Here is a 17,530-nt window from a genome sequence, read left to right on the forward strand (position 1 = left end):
AATCGGAAGCACATATTCCTTCCCTTCGGCACCTTGGAGCGCAGGAATCTGACATGCGGATAGTACGGAGTAAGTTCTGGGAGGATTTGGTGTCGCAGCCAACCAAACAGGCAATGTTCTAGTTCTAGAGTAAAAAAGAAAAAAAAAAAAAAAAAAAACCATCACGCTGTGCCACTCAAAGCCGATGTTTCACGGCCTCTTGCAGCTCCGAGGGAGGCATTTACAGATACAACCACATTTCGACACCGCCTGCCAGCATGTTCTTACTGCGCGTAGTGGCCCATGATCCTGTTGGATTACTGTGGAAGAGGTGTGTGGCACGTTACCTTGCCTTTGACTGGTTGCTTTGCTGCAACTGCACCTCAACGCACTGCGCTGCGCTGTACTGCTCTGCACTGCATGGGCAGAACAAAACGTGATGAAAAATCAAGACGGAGCAACAAGCAGAGTGACGTTAGGATCAAGGTTGCTTTGCAATTTTTTTTTTCTCGTGTCTAAAGGCGAAAGACGAAGACGCTTCCACTTGCAGAATGCAGGTTCATCCTCTAACCCCCACCTGTGCCTGCAGCTAACGGGCCAAGCAAGAAACATGCGCACAGTCGATCGGACACCGATAAGTGCGCGTTTTGGACTGCAGGTCGGAGGGTCGGTCTTGTCGTCCGGAACTCAATGCTCGACTATGTTTTTTTGTCTTTCTTTTTTTGTTCGTCGGAAAAGTACAGAGGAACTTGTTTAAAAGGAACGGAAAGCAAAGAGAAGCATGCAAGCCCTTGGTGCATTATTTAGAATCGGACGAGGCTGTAGAGACAATAGTTTGCACGACAAGACCTTGGCGATGTTCATGGATGTTTCGCAACCAACAAATCGCTTCAATACCCGGTGGTGGGTAAGCAGGAAGTACCTACAGGTTGGTCAAGTTAATCATGAAGAAGCCAGCTTCAGATTTTTGGTAGTATCTTATATTAGCAATTAAAAAAGAAGAATGATACATTGCATTCAAAATGCTATTCTTTGTTTTTCCTAGTATTTCTTTTCTCTACTTTCTTCAAACTAAACTCGGCCGAGACGAAATCTCGGGCTGCAAATCTCGGGTTGGTAAGGAAAGCTACAAAAGAAACCAAGCGAATGCCATTTTCCCCCCACAAGACGCCATCAGCACCTTACCAGACTGACGGGAGCGTGGGGACTCGCCAAGCACGCGCGGTCGGATTTCTCCAAGCCCAAGCTAAGTTCACCGTTTTCCTTTGCCAACCAAGAAAAGAAAAGAAGAGAAAAAAAAAAAAAAAGGGACGAGGACACAAAGCGTGAGCGCTAACCTTTTTTTCGGTAAAGGACCAAAAAGAGACGCAAAACTGGTTCGGCTACATTCTCTTTCTACGCCAAGCAGAAAATGACAAATAAGTGTCCGAGGAACAATTCAGGGCTTACTCTTCGAATCCCCCTGACTACCCCTTGCCAGGCATGGGGTTTAGCTTGTTCGGACCGTTTTCAATAGCACAAAACGGGCTACTGGGTGAGGCTAACACATATTGGTGCTGGAAAGGGCTTCACTTCGCGCCTTGGTTTAACGCCGACATCAAAGATACCGAGGTACCTTTTAAGTCCGATATACTATACCGGGCTTGGGAATAGCAGACAACAGGCAGTCAAAGAGACCGTTGTCAGAATGTAAGTGGCCTACCTATAAAAAAACTATGCCAATCTGGTGTGAGGTAGCTATTTAGGTCATTGTTGTGGCGAGGGTTTAAGAAAGGGATGATTCAAATATAATTCACAATGATTCATAGACATGAACACCAAGATAACCACGGAACACTCATATGTGACTTGACTGCAAGGGCTCGGAACTCGAATGAACTCTACCAGCAGGATGAACATGCATTCCGTTTACAGCTCCGTCTGCCTCCTGCCCTCATTAGTGTATCGTTCTCGTTGCGGTGTTGATCTTCAATTAGCCCACATTGCAATTCTAGACCAAAACATCCCTGTTGAACAATTTCTTCCTCAAGTTCTGGCAGGTCGACATTTTGTCGCTTGAAATTGGTATTTGCGCTAGTTACAGCACAAACCTTGCACAAAAGCTGGGGGCCAGTGGCTTAGATGGAGAGATAACATGACATGGAACGGTTGAACAACTGTCCGTTACCTGTTCAATCACGGGGCAGATGGGGAAACAGATTCTAAGGACGAGCATCGTGGACTCTTGACCGACGACCCGAAAAGGAAATTATGGTTGCGGACGATGATTGGCAAAGTCGGACCAGTACCGAAAGGCAATCTTGCTACGGGAGACCCTGGCATTGGCTGGTCTAGATTTTTTCTTCTTCTGTTTTGCATTAAAGATAGGTACTTGTTAATCTTAGTGGAAGGATTCGAATGCCACCAAGACCCTGTAGGGCTGGGCTGGTCTGGTCTGCCTGGCAAAGTGGCTATTGTGTTTGGGGGCCGGGAACGGTTGCCTTTCTCCACGCTTGTGCTCTGGAGTTACGGGTGATTTAATGCTGGGCTTACCCGCTGCTGCACAGGTCAGAATGCAATCCGACTGGAATATCTTATTAGTGGGTAGCGAGCAGATAAAGCTTGATCAAAAAGGACATATCTTGCGGTTTGGGGGCGAAGCAATCCCAATCGCACTTGCCAGCGAATACCCTTGATTTTCGTTTCTCTAGTCCGAGGTGGCCGCTGCCTGTTTGGCATTGTTACAGTGCCTCTTTCTCCGAACTACACCATCGTGGGCAAAACATGAAAAGTCGGGAAACCGAAACAAACTCGGTGTGCCTGAGTTGCATATCATCTGCCTAGACCAAACAACCTGCCTTTGGAGATACCGGCAAAAGAGCGGCAACTGTCAAACAGGCGGGCCGCGATGCGGTGCGAGTATGCGTGCGATCTGTAGGGAGGTGTGGGAGTGTGCATGGTGTGAGTGAGTTTTGAGTAATGGGGGGCGAGATATTGGCACCCTGATTAGAAATATACGGGACTTACATACCTCGGGTATCCACCAACCCACCACCACACTGCTTAAATATAACTCTTTGATTGTCATGAAGACTCAAACGGCGATGGAGCGAGCACCGATACTACGCAGCCTAGATACCTGCACCTGCATGTAAACCTGGATTCGAACGGTGTGGTTTGTTTGTCAACATCGGCAGATAAGCTACTGCGGTGGAGCGTACCATTGCTCGGTAGTAATTAACCACGTTGACAAATGTTCCTTATCCAGCTAATTCTAAGGATGGATTCTACTTGTAAATACTGGTGCCAAGGTTACTTTCGGATACTATTCCTATATTTGCCCTGTTTTTGGTGGAGCCGGTGATGGTTGTTTATAAGCAACAATAGAGACTCGTCAACTAGAATAGTCTAGTGGCACGACGTTGGCAACCAGCACCAAGCGCGTACCGAGCAACTCCGTACCGAGGGGTGGTGAGAACCGAATGTACAATAGGGCGCCCAGCGGTCCGCCCGCCGTTTGCTTTGTCACCCTTTCCCCAAGCCCCCATTGCAACACACCATCAAGCGGACTCAGAAGGGATTACCCCGCTCCTTTTCAGGGCGCCCCCGATTTTTCGGCGTCTCCGTGTGTACTTTCCCCTCATCCAAGTTCCATCTGATTGGCTGAAGGAAGCACCGTTCCATAGGGCTGAAGCTGAGTGGCATGTAGGGAAGCCTATAATCTTAGTAGAAGAACAAGTCGACCCGCAGGTTTGGTCCGGGGATGGGCCTCCCGTCTTACTTGTTGCGCATCCGTCGCAACAAAGTAAAAAAGAGAGATGTGATGAATGTGGGATGGCTCGGTAAGCTCCATCCTTGAAGTAACTTCCAGCGGCAATTTGGTTGCTTTGTAATGTACCGACTCAATATCGATGTTTCCTCATAGAACATAGTCGGTTATCGCAGAACATCATTACTAACAAGCGATATTTTGTTTATTCTTGGCTTCCGCAATTATACGATCATCAACAATTTTACTGGAAATAATACTCAAAATCGTCTGCTCGACGAAAACAACTAGATTCGGTGCGTGCAAGTCCATGAGCAGGTAGGCACTTGAGGTGATGTAGAATTTGCCCACTTTCCCATACGTGAGTCCTGCGGAGAAATAAATGTTTTATTTGTTTCATTTCATTTCATCACAGCCTATTCCCGTCCCCCGTTCTGTAGCGTAACGTTGGATGGAAAAAAAGGGGGTGTGATTTTCAATAATGCAACGCAGCTCCTTTCAACGATAACCATGGACAAGTGAAATGACTTGCACCCCGGACCCCGCAAGTCTGCTAATGCATCTTGTATAGCCATGCTGCGCGCGAGCTGTGTCCGTAATTGCGCCCTGTGCCCAAAGAAAAACCGTGTTTAAGAGAGCAATATAGAGAGTATCGGCAGGACATGGCCGCCGCCATGCGCAGTCGTGCACAAGGAAAACGGCGCGTGATGCGCTTTAATCAGGGCTGGTGGCCGTTGCAATTCCTTTCCAGTGACCCGTGATGGTTTTTGTGTGGCACGTCCTGATTGAGAAGGTATATCATCGAAATGTTGTTGATAATCTCCAGATTTATTTTTTTTTTACGAAAAAAATTAAAAAAACTGCCGTGGTGTATCATTAACATTTGTGATACTATTTGATAATCCATGGATACTACCCAGACCAGCAATGAGCATTTTGCTCAGTGATCGATGACCGTTTAAATCCGGGTGCAGTTTTCTATGGATCGGGTCCGAGCCCCATGAGAATGTTCTCGGTGCCGTGTGTCGCCCGAACCCAAGAATAGAGCGGAGTGAAAAAGCTACACTACAACATGTGTGACAATACATACAATAGGTACCTAATGTAAATGCGATAGACGACATCCATAATCGGAGAAATCAAAAGAAGAAGAATGCACAGCTTAAAGAGCTTCCAAGCTGTGGTCGCGCCTGTGCTCCTCAGGTGTTCCGCCGTGTTGTGCTATTCGGAGCTTGTTAGCTTGGCGCCACAGCCAAAATACGTCAGAGGGCATGCCTGTGACATATTTTGTGCAATGCGCACAGAGGCCAGGCCTTAGCACTATCCTTGGGGGCGCATGCAATTCCATTAGGAGAAACATCGGGTATCGCACCTGTCTCAATCCTTTTCGGTAAGTCGGCCGAGCTTTGTGCCTGCCTACTAATCTATTCTGGTTATAGTATAAGGCCACTGACTATGTCTGGCTGTTTCCGATCTGCCGACTACCGACTGCTCATGGGCGACCTTGGTATGTAAGGTACTTGTTTAGGGCGAGTACCTGTCAACTAAACTAGGTCGGGTTTAACTTGATCGAAGCACTGTAGATAAAAAATGACCAAAGCTGTTGACCACCGTTTTCTGAGGCCCCGAGCATTTTCTCATGTATACTGCGCAGTACCATTGATGCCATTCCTAACGGACTAGGAATTGAATGAGGCTATGCCCCGCGCTATGCATATGTGCCTTTTTTCAACTTTGATATCACACACATAGTCCCCACCCGCGGCGCTGCAGAGAACGGCCGACAGGTGGCCGTGGTGCTGGAAAGGCCTGATTTGCCTGATAGCAATGACGATGCCGCGACGGCTCCAGCCAGGGGTGCGTCTTTTACTACAGAGTTGGTAAGGTTACTTACATGCATACTTGGTACTGTAGGCAAGTAAACCGTGCTCGGGATTGCCGTGCCAGAGCTGGAGGGTGACTAGCATTGTTGGCGATGTGGGTTAATTTTGACGCATCGGGCTCGAACAGGCCTGAAGCCGGTGACCCAGAAAAAAAAAAGCTGAAATGGACCCTGTCAATGGGAAAACAAACAAACAGAAGAGCGGGCATATTGGTGCATTCAGAGGTTATGGAGCAAAGTGCAGTTATCGCGATGGCATCCTGGATCACGGACTCTCAAAAACACATGGGTGCCGGACAAATTGAAGCGAATGGAGGGCAAAAGAGGCGCAGCATCTTCCTCGATACCACGAACCGAAGGTGATACATGATTAATCTTCGCCTGGCCGCCTAGAGGGTACGTACCGAGGAATCTTTGGATCCCACAGCCCCACGTCAACCGCCAATCCCAGGGAGGACCCCCGGCCCCAGAAGGCCGCCAAAACCCGCCCTTCCCACCGCCAGTTTTTGGTGTGCAAAGGGACACCACAACCAAAAAATGGCGGAAACCAGACAATGCCATGGCGGCAGGGGATAACAACGAACACAGGCATGTCGCACTCTGTTTTCTTGGACCTGCCTCTATCCCCCTCTTTCCCCTGGTCACTTTCCTGCAGCAACCCAGCAACCGAGCCAACCCACAAAACCCTGTGGGTGTTATGCTGTACAGTACTACTATTGTATGTACCTCTTTTTACCCTTAAATTTTTTTTGGATAGCAACGAGTGTAAAGCAACCTCCTCAAGGCTGGGCTTGCTTTGGCGAGCCTCCGAACCAAGCAGAAATTGAGCATAGGCGAGACCCTACACCCTAATTTTCAAGCCTGCGCGCAACATGGGGGAAAAGTGTGGCTGGCGCAATTTCGTCTCCGTTGAAAGTCGCGACAGGACAACATTGGAACTGGCATGGGCATCTCTGGATGGCATCACATCGGGCAATCAATCAATTTCGTCACAAGCCACAGGGGGGGGGGGGGGGGGGGGGCGCGTCAACTAGCCCTGCCTCCAAGTCCCTACGTTTGTCTGCGTAGTCGAACACGCAGTTTGGTTTGGAATCAATTGATGTTCTTTCTTGGTTTTTGTCTACTCTGCCATTTCCACGTCGCCGTGGGATCCATCCTCCACCCCGTTTCGAGACGGGACTTTTGTTCAATGCTTTACAGTGCCATGCAGTTGTAAATACGAATACCAAGCCCGGAAAATCGAGTTCCTCAACCTAGTAGTCTCGAAAAGAGTCTATTACCCGGGCTCGCTTGTCGTCGCTTTGCCGGTACCATACTTTGCAAAGCACGGCGAGTGCGGCGCTGTATGCGTTCAACACCCCCGACCACACTGGAATTTGTCGTTGCATTGTATCGTACCTCAATGTTCCATGCTCATGGTAGTGCTTCGTGCATCTTGGAGTTTGGTTCGCTGGAATATCCCTAGCCCTACTGACCTGTCGAAACGTTACCGTTGCTTCCAACACGAATGATACTGTCGGCGCCGTTAAGGTCGGATAGTGGGCAAAATGGCTTCTCTTTTTCGCGTTGAAGCTGGCGGGGCTTTCTTGCTTCACTTGAGCAATCATAAACCTCGACCCAAAGCATGTCGGTGAAAGTAGCTCGCTTCGTTCGGGGCAGTGCGAAGCCATGCATTGTTCGAAACACAGACCATGATATACGATGTAACAAGCAAAACGCTGCTGCCGTCCTGGTATCCGGCCATCAAGCGGGTTTGACCAGATACTCGTTACAATCATGCATACTGTCGGCGGGGCTTTCGATGGGTATTGCGGAGAACAAAGTACTCGAGGGAACCAGCTGAAAGCTGATCATATGTACGACTATAGTTCCTACCTCCGCCTGGTCCTCATTCTTCCACGACAGGGCGTTGATGCAACAAATCGGACGAACGCCAAGCTCGCATATGAGGCGTACCAGTTTATCCTCAATCTTTTTGCTCTTTGCAAACGAACGCATTTGCGATATCCAATGTAGCCATTCTAGGATCACGTACCCTACAGACACACCTCCTTATCTCATTCGGATTCCGCCGAACAAGTCTCTTTACTTTTGACGTGCCCATCAAAAAGTGTTCATTCATGTGCACATGCCCAAATTAGGGAACCATGACGAGATCGGTGACCGAAGCGGGTAGTATGTATGGTTGTTTAGTTCTTGTCAAGACTAGAATATTGAACCGCCCAACCCCGTCGCATGATCAACTCTTCCGACTTTTTTTTTGCCAGCCAATCAAGATCTACTGAGCAGGCACACTGGTGGTGTGCCCAGCGCCAACGCACATCTCTGATAGGCGAAGGGGGTGATGAGCTGAATAGTCGAGCTGAAAAAGGACCCTGATCAGGTTTATCCGTCTTGTCGCACAAAAACTTGCAGCGCACTCTAAGCCTTCGGATCGTTCGAGAAGAGACTTTAGTAAGAACCCAATCTCGAACTACGGGATACTGCTTTGCTGAAAGACAAAAAACTAGGCAACCGCCTGACCGCCTGTTCAACTTGTTTTCTTCTTTTCTCACACCGCAAATACTCTTTTTCTTGTTCGAGAAAAGTTCTGCATCGTAGGGCTGAAAAATCTGGGTACTCCGTAGTTTTGGTTGCTGACGAGCAGCATGCGGGTTGTCGTGTGTAGGAAGTATAAACGAATACCCAATGCCCAGCCTCACCTGTCGGCCATGATCATTTGCATACCAAACCATGTTTTCGACCAACGAAAACGAAAATGCGGTAGTAGTTTGTCTACTTGGGTTTATCGTGCCAAGGGTCGGCTGGCTCTGCGGGCAAAAGAAATCATGCCCGCCAAAACGCGATTGGGGGGTCGCACAAGAACAAGATTTTGCTCGGCTCTCCGTACCGTTATTTTTGCGAAAAAAGGGGCCAATGTCAAATGCGAGAAGAACCAAAAACAGAAAGACAGAAAAAGACCTCTTGGAAGGCCTGCCAAGTTTCCTCTCTGCACACTCCCCTCCCCACCAACTCATGAACTGCTGGAAGAGGACGTGATGTAGGTACGGGCCCGAGAATTGGCCTGTGGATGACGAGTCGCGCGGCTCTGCTTCAACGTTACTTTCTCGCTTTTGTTGTCGAGTTGTGCTGCTACCCGACTCACGACAGAGCCGACTTGCTGTGTTTGGCTGGTCTCTGACCTTCACGCGGTAGTCGGACTCGGACTAACCTACCTACCTATGTCTATGCTTAGTTCTCCGTCATCTCTGTATAACGCTTTCAAGGTATTCTCTATTTAAGGTAAAATAAGAAATTTAAATAGAAAAATAGAACAAGGGGGAAAGGGTGAGATGATGGCCCTACCTAGCCGCACAATTTGTCACCCCTTGGGAAAAGGTCCAGTGGTCGGCTAAAAAACGGTGCCGCTTCTTCTTTACCAGCAGTATGCACATCATAATGTCTAAGCCACCACCAGCAAGGGTTGTTTTTCGAGGGGCTTGCATACCTACATACGGAGGCGTGGTGTGTTGCTTACAGGAGCCATGCAAGCCACTGGGCTGTCTTTTTGTTTTGTCCTTTTTTTGGTCTTCTTTATGTCCCGTCATTACCTAGCCCCCACAAGCCATCAACTTCATGAGAGTGGCCGTCTAATTCGTAGATGGGGAGGTCCAAAAGTACATCGGAGGAAGGGCTGAGACAGCGTTCGTCATGAACACCACCGAGATCTTTATTTTTGGGTGTCGTTTCTCGGGTGACACTGCAGGTAGAAAAAAGGGTTTCAAACACCTGCAAGGGTGCGGTGAGGAACTCGACATGGATTTTTTTTTCGTCGAGACCTTGTTCTTCCTCGTTTCGTCAATTAGGCCCTGCTGGATCTGGCTGCATTGATCCATGATCAAAAAAGGTTGCACGACATGTTGGGTGACATCGAGACTGGACTGGACAAACTTACGAGAAAAATGAGGCTCTATCTCGATATTTGGAAAAGGTCGGCTGGTGCAGTTGTCAATTAGATCACAGATATAGATTCAACATACTTGAAAATTAGACGGTAGCCTAGCAAGCAAGTCCTTGTTCAAAACTCCAAGAAAATCCAAAAGCCTTTTGTGTTTTGTTGCTGTTTAACTGAGTAGCGGCAGTAGCCGTGACATAACCGCAGATCGCTGATACCATGGGAAATACTCCAAGAAGTACTACAATCACTACATGGCCCATGAAAAAACTTAGTCCAACAACACGTGAAACTTGAAGTCCTGGTCCGCTTTGAGCTCATACTGAGCCAGTGTGGACGGCCCACAGCTTCCTGTCCCAAGTCCATGCTGCAGTGGTTGTTGTGTCAGTATCTTGGCCATGCCACCAAAAGGGGGGAAAATTACTCACATGGACCCAATCCAAGCTCACAACCGTGTCCTTTCTCTTCCTCTTGTACAACTCGTATGGATGAGTACACTCATCCAAGTCCTCGGTCGAATACCGAAGCGCCTGGAATCCAGCCCCTTCAAAGTCCCCAAAACGGGCACGTAGCACCTTGCCGCCCTCCTTGCGACAAAACTCAACCCATCGTACATCGGAGCGACTTCCACCGTCTTGCGGGAACTCGTAGTCGACAAAGAGCTTGTCGATCTTCTCTTCGTGGTTGCCCCACGCCTGAGAGAGCTTCTTGTCGCGGTAAGACTCTCCAGGTCCTCGGCCAAACCATTTCGCAGATTCCACGTCGGCGAGGCCGAGTTTGAGACCGAACTTGGCGAACCATCGTGGCTTGCGGTACCCGTTGATTTTGGCGCTGACGCTGATGCTGACTGAGCCTCCCACGAAGCGGTACGAGGTGGTCGTCATCAGACCCCAGTTCAACGCGGGAGGGGCGACGCGGTGATGTGCGGTGATCTCCAGGCTGCCGTCTGGACGGCGCTCCCACTTGACCTGTAGAGGATGCGCCTTGACTTGGTGCAGGCGGCTGTTTCTCCAGTCACCGCCGGCGCTGCCGCCTCGATCATTGTCCGTCAGGGCACGGTACAGGGAAAAGGTCAAGGGCTCTGTCAGTACGTTGGTGTCCGGAAAGGCAAGTCGTTTCCACGACGTCAGCGTCCCCATTGTTTGGTCAAACTCCCAAACGGTACCCCAACTGCTGCGTATCACGAGCTTGGGGGTGCCGTTGGAAGTAATCTGCTCCATTGTTGGACAGTGTTCTGGCGCAACTGCCAGGTAGCGGCTATGAGCAAGACTCAGGGGAGGGGCGAGACGGAATTCGCCAAATGCCACAATGTGGCCTGCTTTGGCCCAGCTGGTGTCATGACGCAACGAGAAGTCTAGATGCAAATACGACTCGCCAACAGGTGGCGGCGGCAGACTATCTAAATGAATGGTTCCTTCGGTATGAGGCTTGATGCCTTTAAAAGTTGCATGATGGTCAGTCAGTCAGTCAGTCAACGCTTTTGATCCTGGAGAAAGGAGTCTTCTTACCTGTTGGAATTTTCAGCTCACCACCCTCGATCAGCTGGCCGTCCCCGATGATAGACCAGACGCATTTGAGATGGTCAAGACTGATTATGTCATATCGGTTGATGATAGTGACCTTTGAACCGTGCAGCCGTAGACATTGGACGGGCTCAATGATCTTGGCATAGTTGGTGAGACCCGGTGTTGGCGTGTGATTGGAGAAGATCAAGCCGTCCATGACAAAGTTGTAGTCATTGGGCTCGTCCCCAAAGTCACCACCATAACCCATGTACTCCTCGCCTTCGGGTGTCTTGGTACGCAGGCCGTGGTTTGCCCATTCCCAGACAAACCCACCCATCAGTCGCGGATACTTGTAAAAGGCCTCGACGTACTCGCTGGCACCTCCAGGTCCGTTGCCCATGGCGTGAATGTACTCGCACATGATGAGTGGTTTGGACCAGGCCTTGTCTTCCCCCCAAGAAACCATTTGGTCTTGGGGTCGGTACATGCAGCTGAATATATCTGCTGACCTGGCCTCCCAATCACCCTCGTAGTGTACAAGACGCGTCTTATCCACTGATTTGATGTAGTCGTACATTGCCTGGTGGTTGCGACCATAGAAGGATTCGTTACCGAGCGACCAGATGACAACCGAGACGTGGTTCTTGTCACGTTGAACCATCTGGCGCGCGCGATCGACGTACGCCTCCTCCCAATCCGGGTTGTCTGATGCATATGCGGAGGCATCGCCACCGCAGGTACCGAAGCCGTGACATTCAAGATCGGCTTCGTCAAGGATCCAAAGGCCCAGCTCGTCGGCAACGTCGTACATTCGTGGGTCGTTGATGTAGTGGGAGGTACGTATAGCGTTGATGTTGTGTTTCTTCATCATGAGGAGATCTCTACGCATAAAGTCGTAAGGTACGGCCCGGCCAAAATCCGGGTGATGTTCGTGACGATTGACGCCTCTGAACTTGATGGGTTGTCCATTGATGCAGTACACGCCATCAATCAGCTCGGTTCTTCTGAATCCAATCTTCTGTGAAATATAGTGATCATCCGCGGACAGCACGAGGCTGTATAGATATGGTTCCTCAGCTGACCACTTGTGTGGGTTACTGACGTCGAGTTCAAAGACAACGTTTGGCGAGCCGGTCTGGGACGACGTGAGTATCTCCTTGCCATCTGCGTCTAGAAGCTTTAGATGAACTTTGGCTTTGTCACTGAGCTGGACATCCACCTTGAGAATGCCCTCTTGGTAAGTTGCATCAAGCAGAGCATGAACAAAGAAGTCTTCAATGTGAGCAGGCTTCGGCCAGGCATGCAGGTAAACATCGCGGAAAATGCCAGCCAACCACCAATGGTCCTATATGACGCAATTTGTGTTAGCTGTACACACTTCGGTCGATATATTGACTAGGAAAGCTTACCTGATCTTCCAGGTAGACACCGTTGGTCCTCTGATACACCTCAACAGCCAGTGTGTTGGTCTTGCCGAACTTGATGTATTTGGAAACATCAAATTCACTAGGGTTTCTTGACCCCTGAGAATAGCCAACATCGTGACCGTTCACATATACAGTGAGTCCAGTCTCACAACCTTCAAACCTCAGGCGCATCTGATGACCCTCGAGATCTTCAGCCACTTCAAAGTGCGTAACATAACGTCCGCATTCGTTGTCATCGAGAGGAACGTAGGGCGGGTTTGGGTTCCAGGGGTAGTCCATGTTGGTGTAATGCGGACCCTTTCCATAGCCTTGTAGATTCCACATACCCGGGACTTGAACTTCATCCCAGTCGGAAACGTCAAAGGACTCCTTGTAGAAGTCAACCTCACCCTGGAAGGGGTTCTTGGAGAAGCTGAATTTCCATTTCTTGCCGGACAAGAGTTGGCACTTGGCCTTGGATGTGTCGTGCGATAAAGCATCTTTCTCATTTTCATAAAGAAAAAAATAGCTGCGCGGCGGAAGGGTGTTGCGGCGGATAATATCGAAGTTGTTAAAGTCAGGCTGCTTCTCAGGAAAAACGCCAGAAGCGCCAATTTCAAGAGCAGCCGGGGGGCCAGACGAGGGCAGCATCGGCACAGAGTGAGACCCAGAGATGTGCCCAGTATTCTCAATGTTAGCTTGGAAATTGAGTCGTAGCTCCAATCGGCTTCTTGGTCCAAGGATCGTGGATCTTGGCGACGGAGGTGAAGCCATTGCGCCGGATGGAAAATTCCAAAAGAAAAGAACAAAGAAGGCGAAGAAGCTGGTGTCTCTTTTGACCGCTGATTTTCTAAGAAAAAAATACACAGAGGCAAACCGAATACTAGTTGAATGGAAGCAATGTTTGGGCCGATCGGTCCCGAATCCCAAGGGCTTTGACTTTGAGCTGACTGGCGAGGCGTTATAAGAGCGGGATCGAGCCAATGCTGCGGGTATGCGGAGAAGGACAAGAAATCAACCAGATGAAAAGGTTCTCAGTCTCATGTTCATCTAGTTCGCTTGTCGTTTTCCGTCGTGGACAGGAGTTGTTGTTCCTTCTCGTCTGGAATTCAAACCTTCCCAAGCTTGCGTGGGCCATGGACCCACTTTTGACAACCGCTCGGCAATCATCGTGACCATAATGCGGGGTCGGACGTTGGGGAAGTGGGCCTTGAGTCCCGGGATGGAAGCTAATGTAACGATGGCCTTGCCAGCCGAAGTTAAGCGGAGCGAGGTCTGCTGTTGTACTGTCCTGTGAACATTGTCCCACTGGCTTTGGGAATCCAATGGCAATAAATTTGATGCTTCTACCTGTATAAAACTGCCATTAACTACCAAGACCTGACACTGGTCATTAATTCTCAAAAAAAGACCAAAGCTTCAGATGGGAGAGTACTTGCCATCACGTGACGTGTCACGTTCCGTGTCACGTGCCATTCCCTCAACTAACCATTGGAGGTTCGACGGAGTTCACGTGATTTTAGGATGACCAGCTCAGCGTTTCTCCAAGCAGATGCTTCCGTGGGATGCAATGCAGTTCTTAGGTTGTAGACACGGCGCAGTTTGGCAGTCAGGAGCATGTATTTGCATGCTCTCGTAACCCGATTGGCCACCTCGGCCATAAAACAGCCATAAATCAAATCACTGATAAAATTATTCGCAGTCTTTTCATACAAATTCTCTCTATTTCTAGCAGTCGTCCAAACTCAAATGGGAAGCCTGTGGGGAATTACCAAACTTTGTTAAACCACCTCAGCCAAGGCCAGCCGGGCGGATGCTTCCTACCGAGCGATCCCGGAAGGATACCCTCCATATGCTCCCCGCAAGAAATTAAACGATCTGTCATGGCACCATCAACATCAGATTTACCGGAATTAGCGCGGATTCTGATGCTGTCATTTGTGGAATTTCTCAGGTAGTTCGCCTCCCACTCGATCATCTCCTGTCCTCATAGCTATGCATCTCCTTATTAACATTGTCAGGGGAACTAGTCAACTTCACATATTGGCGCCGGAAAATTTGCATAGCTGAGCCGACTAGCGACTTTCAGTGTTGGCAACATGGGCTTCTGCCAGAGCTTTATAATCTGGGAGCGCTGTCATGGAATCTCTACAATGAAGTGGTCTGCGGCTGTGCCTGACACGAGCAGACACGCTGTTCCATCCGTCCTTCCTCACCTGGAGCGAAAATGCGTTTGAACCGGGCTCTTTACCTCGTCGCTGCGGCATCCACTGCCGTCCAGGCTGCTCTCACCTGGAAGAACGTCAAATTCGGCGGCGGAGGCGGCTTCACACCTGGCATCGTCTTTCACCCGACGGCAAAGGGCGTTGCGTACGCACGAACCGACATCGGGGGTCTTTACAGACTCAACCCCGATGATTCTTGGACGCCAGTGACGGACACCCTCGCAACCCATGCTGGATGGTGCGTTGGTTCATATCGATTGTTCAATCATTGAAGCGTTGAACGTATGCTGACTGAAACGTTTTCAGGAACCGCTGGGGTGTCGATGCAGTGGCCGTGGATGCCAAAGACCCCAAAAAGGTATATGCAGCCGTTGGACTCTATACCAACAGTTGGGATTCGAGCAACGGTGCAATCATCCGTAGTTCCGATAAGGGTGCAACATGGTCGATCAGCACCTTGCCCTTCAAAGTCGGCGGCAACATGCCCGGTCGCGGAATGGGTGAGAGACTAGCTGTCGACCCGAACAACCCCAAAGTCCTGTTTTTCGGAGCTCGGAGTGGCAACGGACTTTGGAAGAGCGCCGACGGCGGAGTGACCTTTACCAAGGTCACCTCATTCACGGCGGTTGGTACTTATGTGGCTGACCCCAGTGATGCAAGCGGATACAACAGGTAAGAAACAAACAATGCCGGGATGCAATTCTTTAGCAGTAAAGTTTGCTAATATCATGGCTACGATGAACTATGGCAGTGACATCCAAGGTCTGGCTTGGGTGACTTTTGACAGCACGTCTCCCAAACTGTCGAATGGCGCAACATCGAGAATTTTTGTTGGCACAGCCGACAAAACCACTTCTGTCTACGTGTCTAACGACGGCGGAGGCACCTGGAGTGCAGTGTCCGGCCAGCCAACAGGATTCTTGCCGCACAAGTGTAAGCTTCAGCCCACCGAGAAGGCACTTTACATCTCGTACAGTGACGGAAGCGGTCCGTTTGACGGAACCACTGGAGGAGTTTACCGCTACGACCTCAAAACCTCTACATGGAAGAACATTACACCTGTCTCGGGTGCAGACTTGACTTATGGCTTTGGTGGAATCGGCGTGGATATGAAGAACCCAGGAACCATTGTGGTGGCATCACTGAACTCTTGGTGGCCGGATGCACAGATTTTCCGGTCAAGAGACTCGGGGGCTACATGGTCGAGACTTTGGGAGTGGACGAGCTATCCCGACATGAACCAGTACTACTCGATCAACACAGACAAGGCGCCCTGGATAGAGTCTGGCCATCTTTCGAGGGATTCGAAGCGCCTTGGTTGGATGATCGAGGCCCTTGAAATCGACCCTGTCGATCCTGACCATTGGCTTTACGGTACGTACACTGATTGCAGGAGCAAGATTATACCGAGACTGTGCTGACACAAAATGGCAGGAACTGGCCTCTCGATCTTTGGGGGACATGACTTGACCAAATGGGACACGGTTCATAACATATCGATTCACTCTTTGGCCGATGGTGTCGAAGAAACTGCAGTTCTGGAGATGGCTTCAGCGCCCGGTGGCTCCGAGCTACTGGCCGCAATTGGAGACATTACTGGATTCACATACAAGACTGCGGCGGACCTCAAGACGTCCCCGAAGAAGCAGTGGCTGGACCCGAGCTGGGTGACAACATCAGGAGTCGACTACGCCGGGAACAAGCCTTCTGTTGTTGCGCGCGTTGGACAGACTGAAGGGTCGCCCATGCTCGCATTGTCATCCGATGGTGGCGACAACTGGAGTGCTCATCCAGGCGCTGACAACACAACTCAAGGCGGAGTGATTGCTCTCTCTGCTGATGCCGCGACCATCCTATGGGCATCTGCGAATCGCGGGGTACTTCGTTCTCAGGACCAGGGGTCGTTCTCTGCCGTCACGGGGCTCGGAGGCCTGACAGGAACAATGGCTGTCTCGGCCGACAGGCGCAAGGCGGGTGTATTCTACATTGGATCTTCTGGGTCTGGAGCTCTCTTGGTGTCGTCAGACGCTGGGGCTACATTTGCACGTGCTGGAGGTTCGCTCGGTTCGGCATCGGGAATACGCTACATTGCCGCACACCCTCGTATTGAGGGCACGGTCTTTGTGTCGACCAACGCGGGCGTCTACAAGAGCTCTGACTTTGGTGCAACCTTCCAAGCCGTGCCGGGCTTGACAGATACTCAACACATTGGCCTTGGGATGGGGACCGGCAACTCTTGGACGCTGTATGCCTTTGGCAATGGCCCGGCAGGCCAGAGGCTGTATGCTAGCGGCAAAGATGGCGCTGGGCCTTGGACTGATATCCAGGGCGATCGCCAAGGTTTCGGTAACATGGCAAACTGTCGCATTGCGGGTAGTGGCAACGTTCCTGGCGCGGTGTACGTTGGAACCAACGGCCGCGGTGTCTTTATGGCCAAAAGCTGAACGAGCTTTCACTTTACTGTCTACTAAAAGTGGGGGGGTTTTTTTTTTTTTTGCTCGCGGGACAGGTTGTTAGTAAAGCATGCAGCTAAACTGCAGGTCGATTGCCTTAGTTTTTGTGATCGGGGGGGACAGGTAGCTTTGAATGTGAACCGGTTTATCGAAACCTGACCGAGACACAAAGCTACAAGGTGATTCCCGTTTTATGCACTGTACATGACACAGAAGCTCACACGGTACGCCTCGTATTCCCCCTCATGGTTTCCTTGCTTCTCAATAAACTTGACAGCTCATCTGCTTCCTTCCTTACATTACTTATTGACATTTGAAATTTTCGACGAGCCTCTCGCGAGGCTTTTTTTCCGGTACACGATCCGTCGCGTGGTAGATTGCGTCAGAGCCCTTCAGCT

The 17,530-nt window shown here is 50.1% G+C and overlaps 5 protein-coding genes across 5 annotated transcripts; 2 read left to right on the forward strand and 3 right to left on the reverse strand.

Moving 5' to 3' along the window:
- Positions 1-2,742: 2,742 nt before the first annotated feature.
- Positions 2,743-3,617, forward strand: MGG_17421 (uncharacterized protein; the record flags this gene model as incomplete). Its single annotated transcript, XM_003718410.1, has 4 exons — positions 2,743-2,772; positions 2,857-2,923; positions 3,051-3,133; positions 3,366-3,617. 4 exons carry the CDS (start codon positions 2,743-2,745, stop codon positions 3,615-3,617), a joined length of 432 nt encoding a protein of 143 aa, XP_003718458.1.
- Positions 3,618-4,519: 902 nt separating this feature from the next.
- On the reverse strand, positions 4,520-5,818 carry MGG_11552 (uncharacterized protein; the record flags this gene model as incomplete). The annotated part of the gene is made up of 4 exons (XM_003718411.1): positions 4,520-5,002; positions 5,100-5,151; positions 5,476-5,572; positions 5,622-5,818. 4 exons carry the CDS (start codon positions 5,816-5,818, stop codon positions 4,890-4,892), a joined length of 459 nt encoding a protein of 152 aa, XP_003718459.1. The 3' UTR covers positions 4,520-4,889.
- Positions 5,819-6,862: 1,044 nt separating this feature from the next.
- MGG_17422 (uncharacterized protein) lies at positions 6,863-7,235 on the reverse strand (the record flags this gene model as incomplete). The annotated part of the gene is made up of 2 exons (XM_003718412.1): positions 6,863-6,978; positions 7,085-7,235. The coding sequence occupies 2 exons, from the start codon at positions 7,233-7,235 to the stop codon at positions 6,863-6,865; spliced, it is 267 nt and encodes an 88-aa protein (XP_003718460.1).
- A 2,296-nt stretch (positions 7,236-9,531) lies between these two features.
- On the reverse strand, positions 9,532-13,605 carry MGG_00583 (beta-galactosidase). The gene is made up of 4 exons (XM_003718413.1): positions 12,458-13,605; positions 11,052-12,393; positions 9,972-10,978; positions 9,532-9,910 (listed from the first exon to the last, which is right to left on the reverse strand). Exons 1-4 carry the CDS (start codon positions 13,226-13,228, stop codon positions 9,815-9,817), a joined length of 3,216 nt encoding a protein of 1,071 aa, XP_003718461.1. The 5' UTR covers positions 13,229-13,605; the 3' UTR covers positions 9,532-9,814.
- A 421-nt stretch (positions 13,606-14,026) lies between these two features.
- MGG_11553 (xyloglucanase) lies at positions 14,027-17,123 on the forward strand (the record flags this gene model as incomplete). Its single annotated transcript, XM_003718414.1, has 5 exons — positions 14,027-14,408; positions 14,485-14,917; positions 14,986-15,351; positions 15,431-16,053; positions 16,114-17,123. Exons 2-5 carry the CDS (start codon positions 14,682-14,684, stop codon positions 17,121-17,123), a joined length of 2,235 nt encoding a protein of 744 aa, XP_003718462.1. The 5' UTR covers positions 14,027-14,408; positions 14,485-14,681.
- Positions 17,124-17,530: the final 407 nt, after the last annotated feature.

This window comes from Pyricularia oryzae, chromosome 5 (genome assembly GCF_000002495.2).
Source record: "Pyricularia oryzae 70-15 chromosome 5, whole genome shotgun sequence".
Classification (NCBI taxonomy): Eukaryota; Fungi; Ascomycota; class Sordariomycetes; order Magnaporthales; family Pyriculariaceae; genus Pyricularia; species Pyricularia oryzae.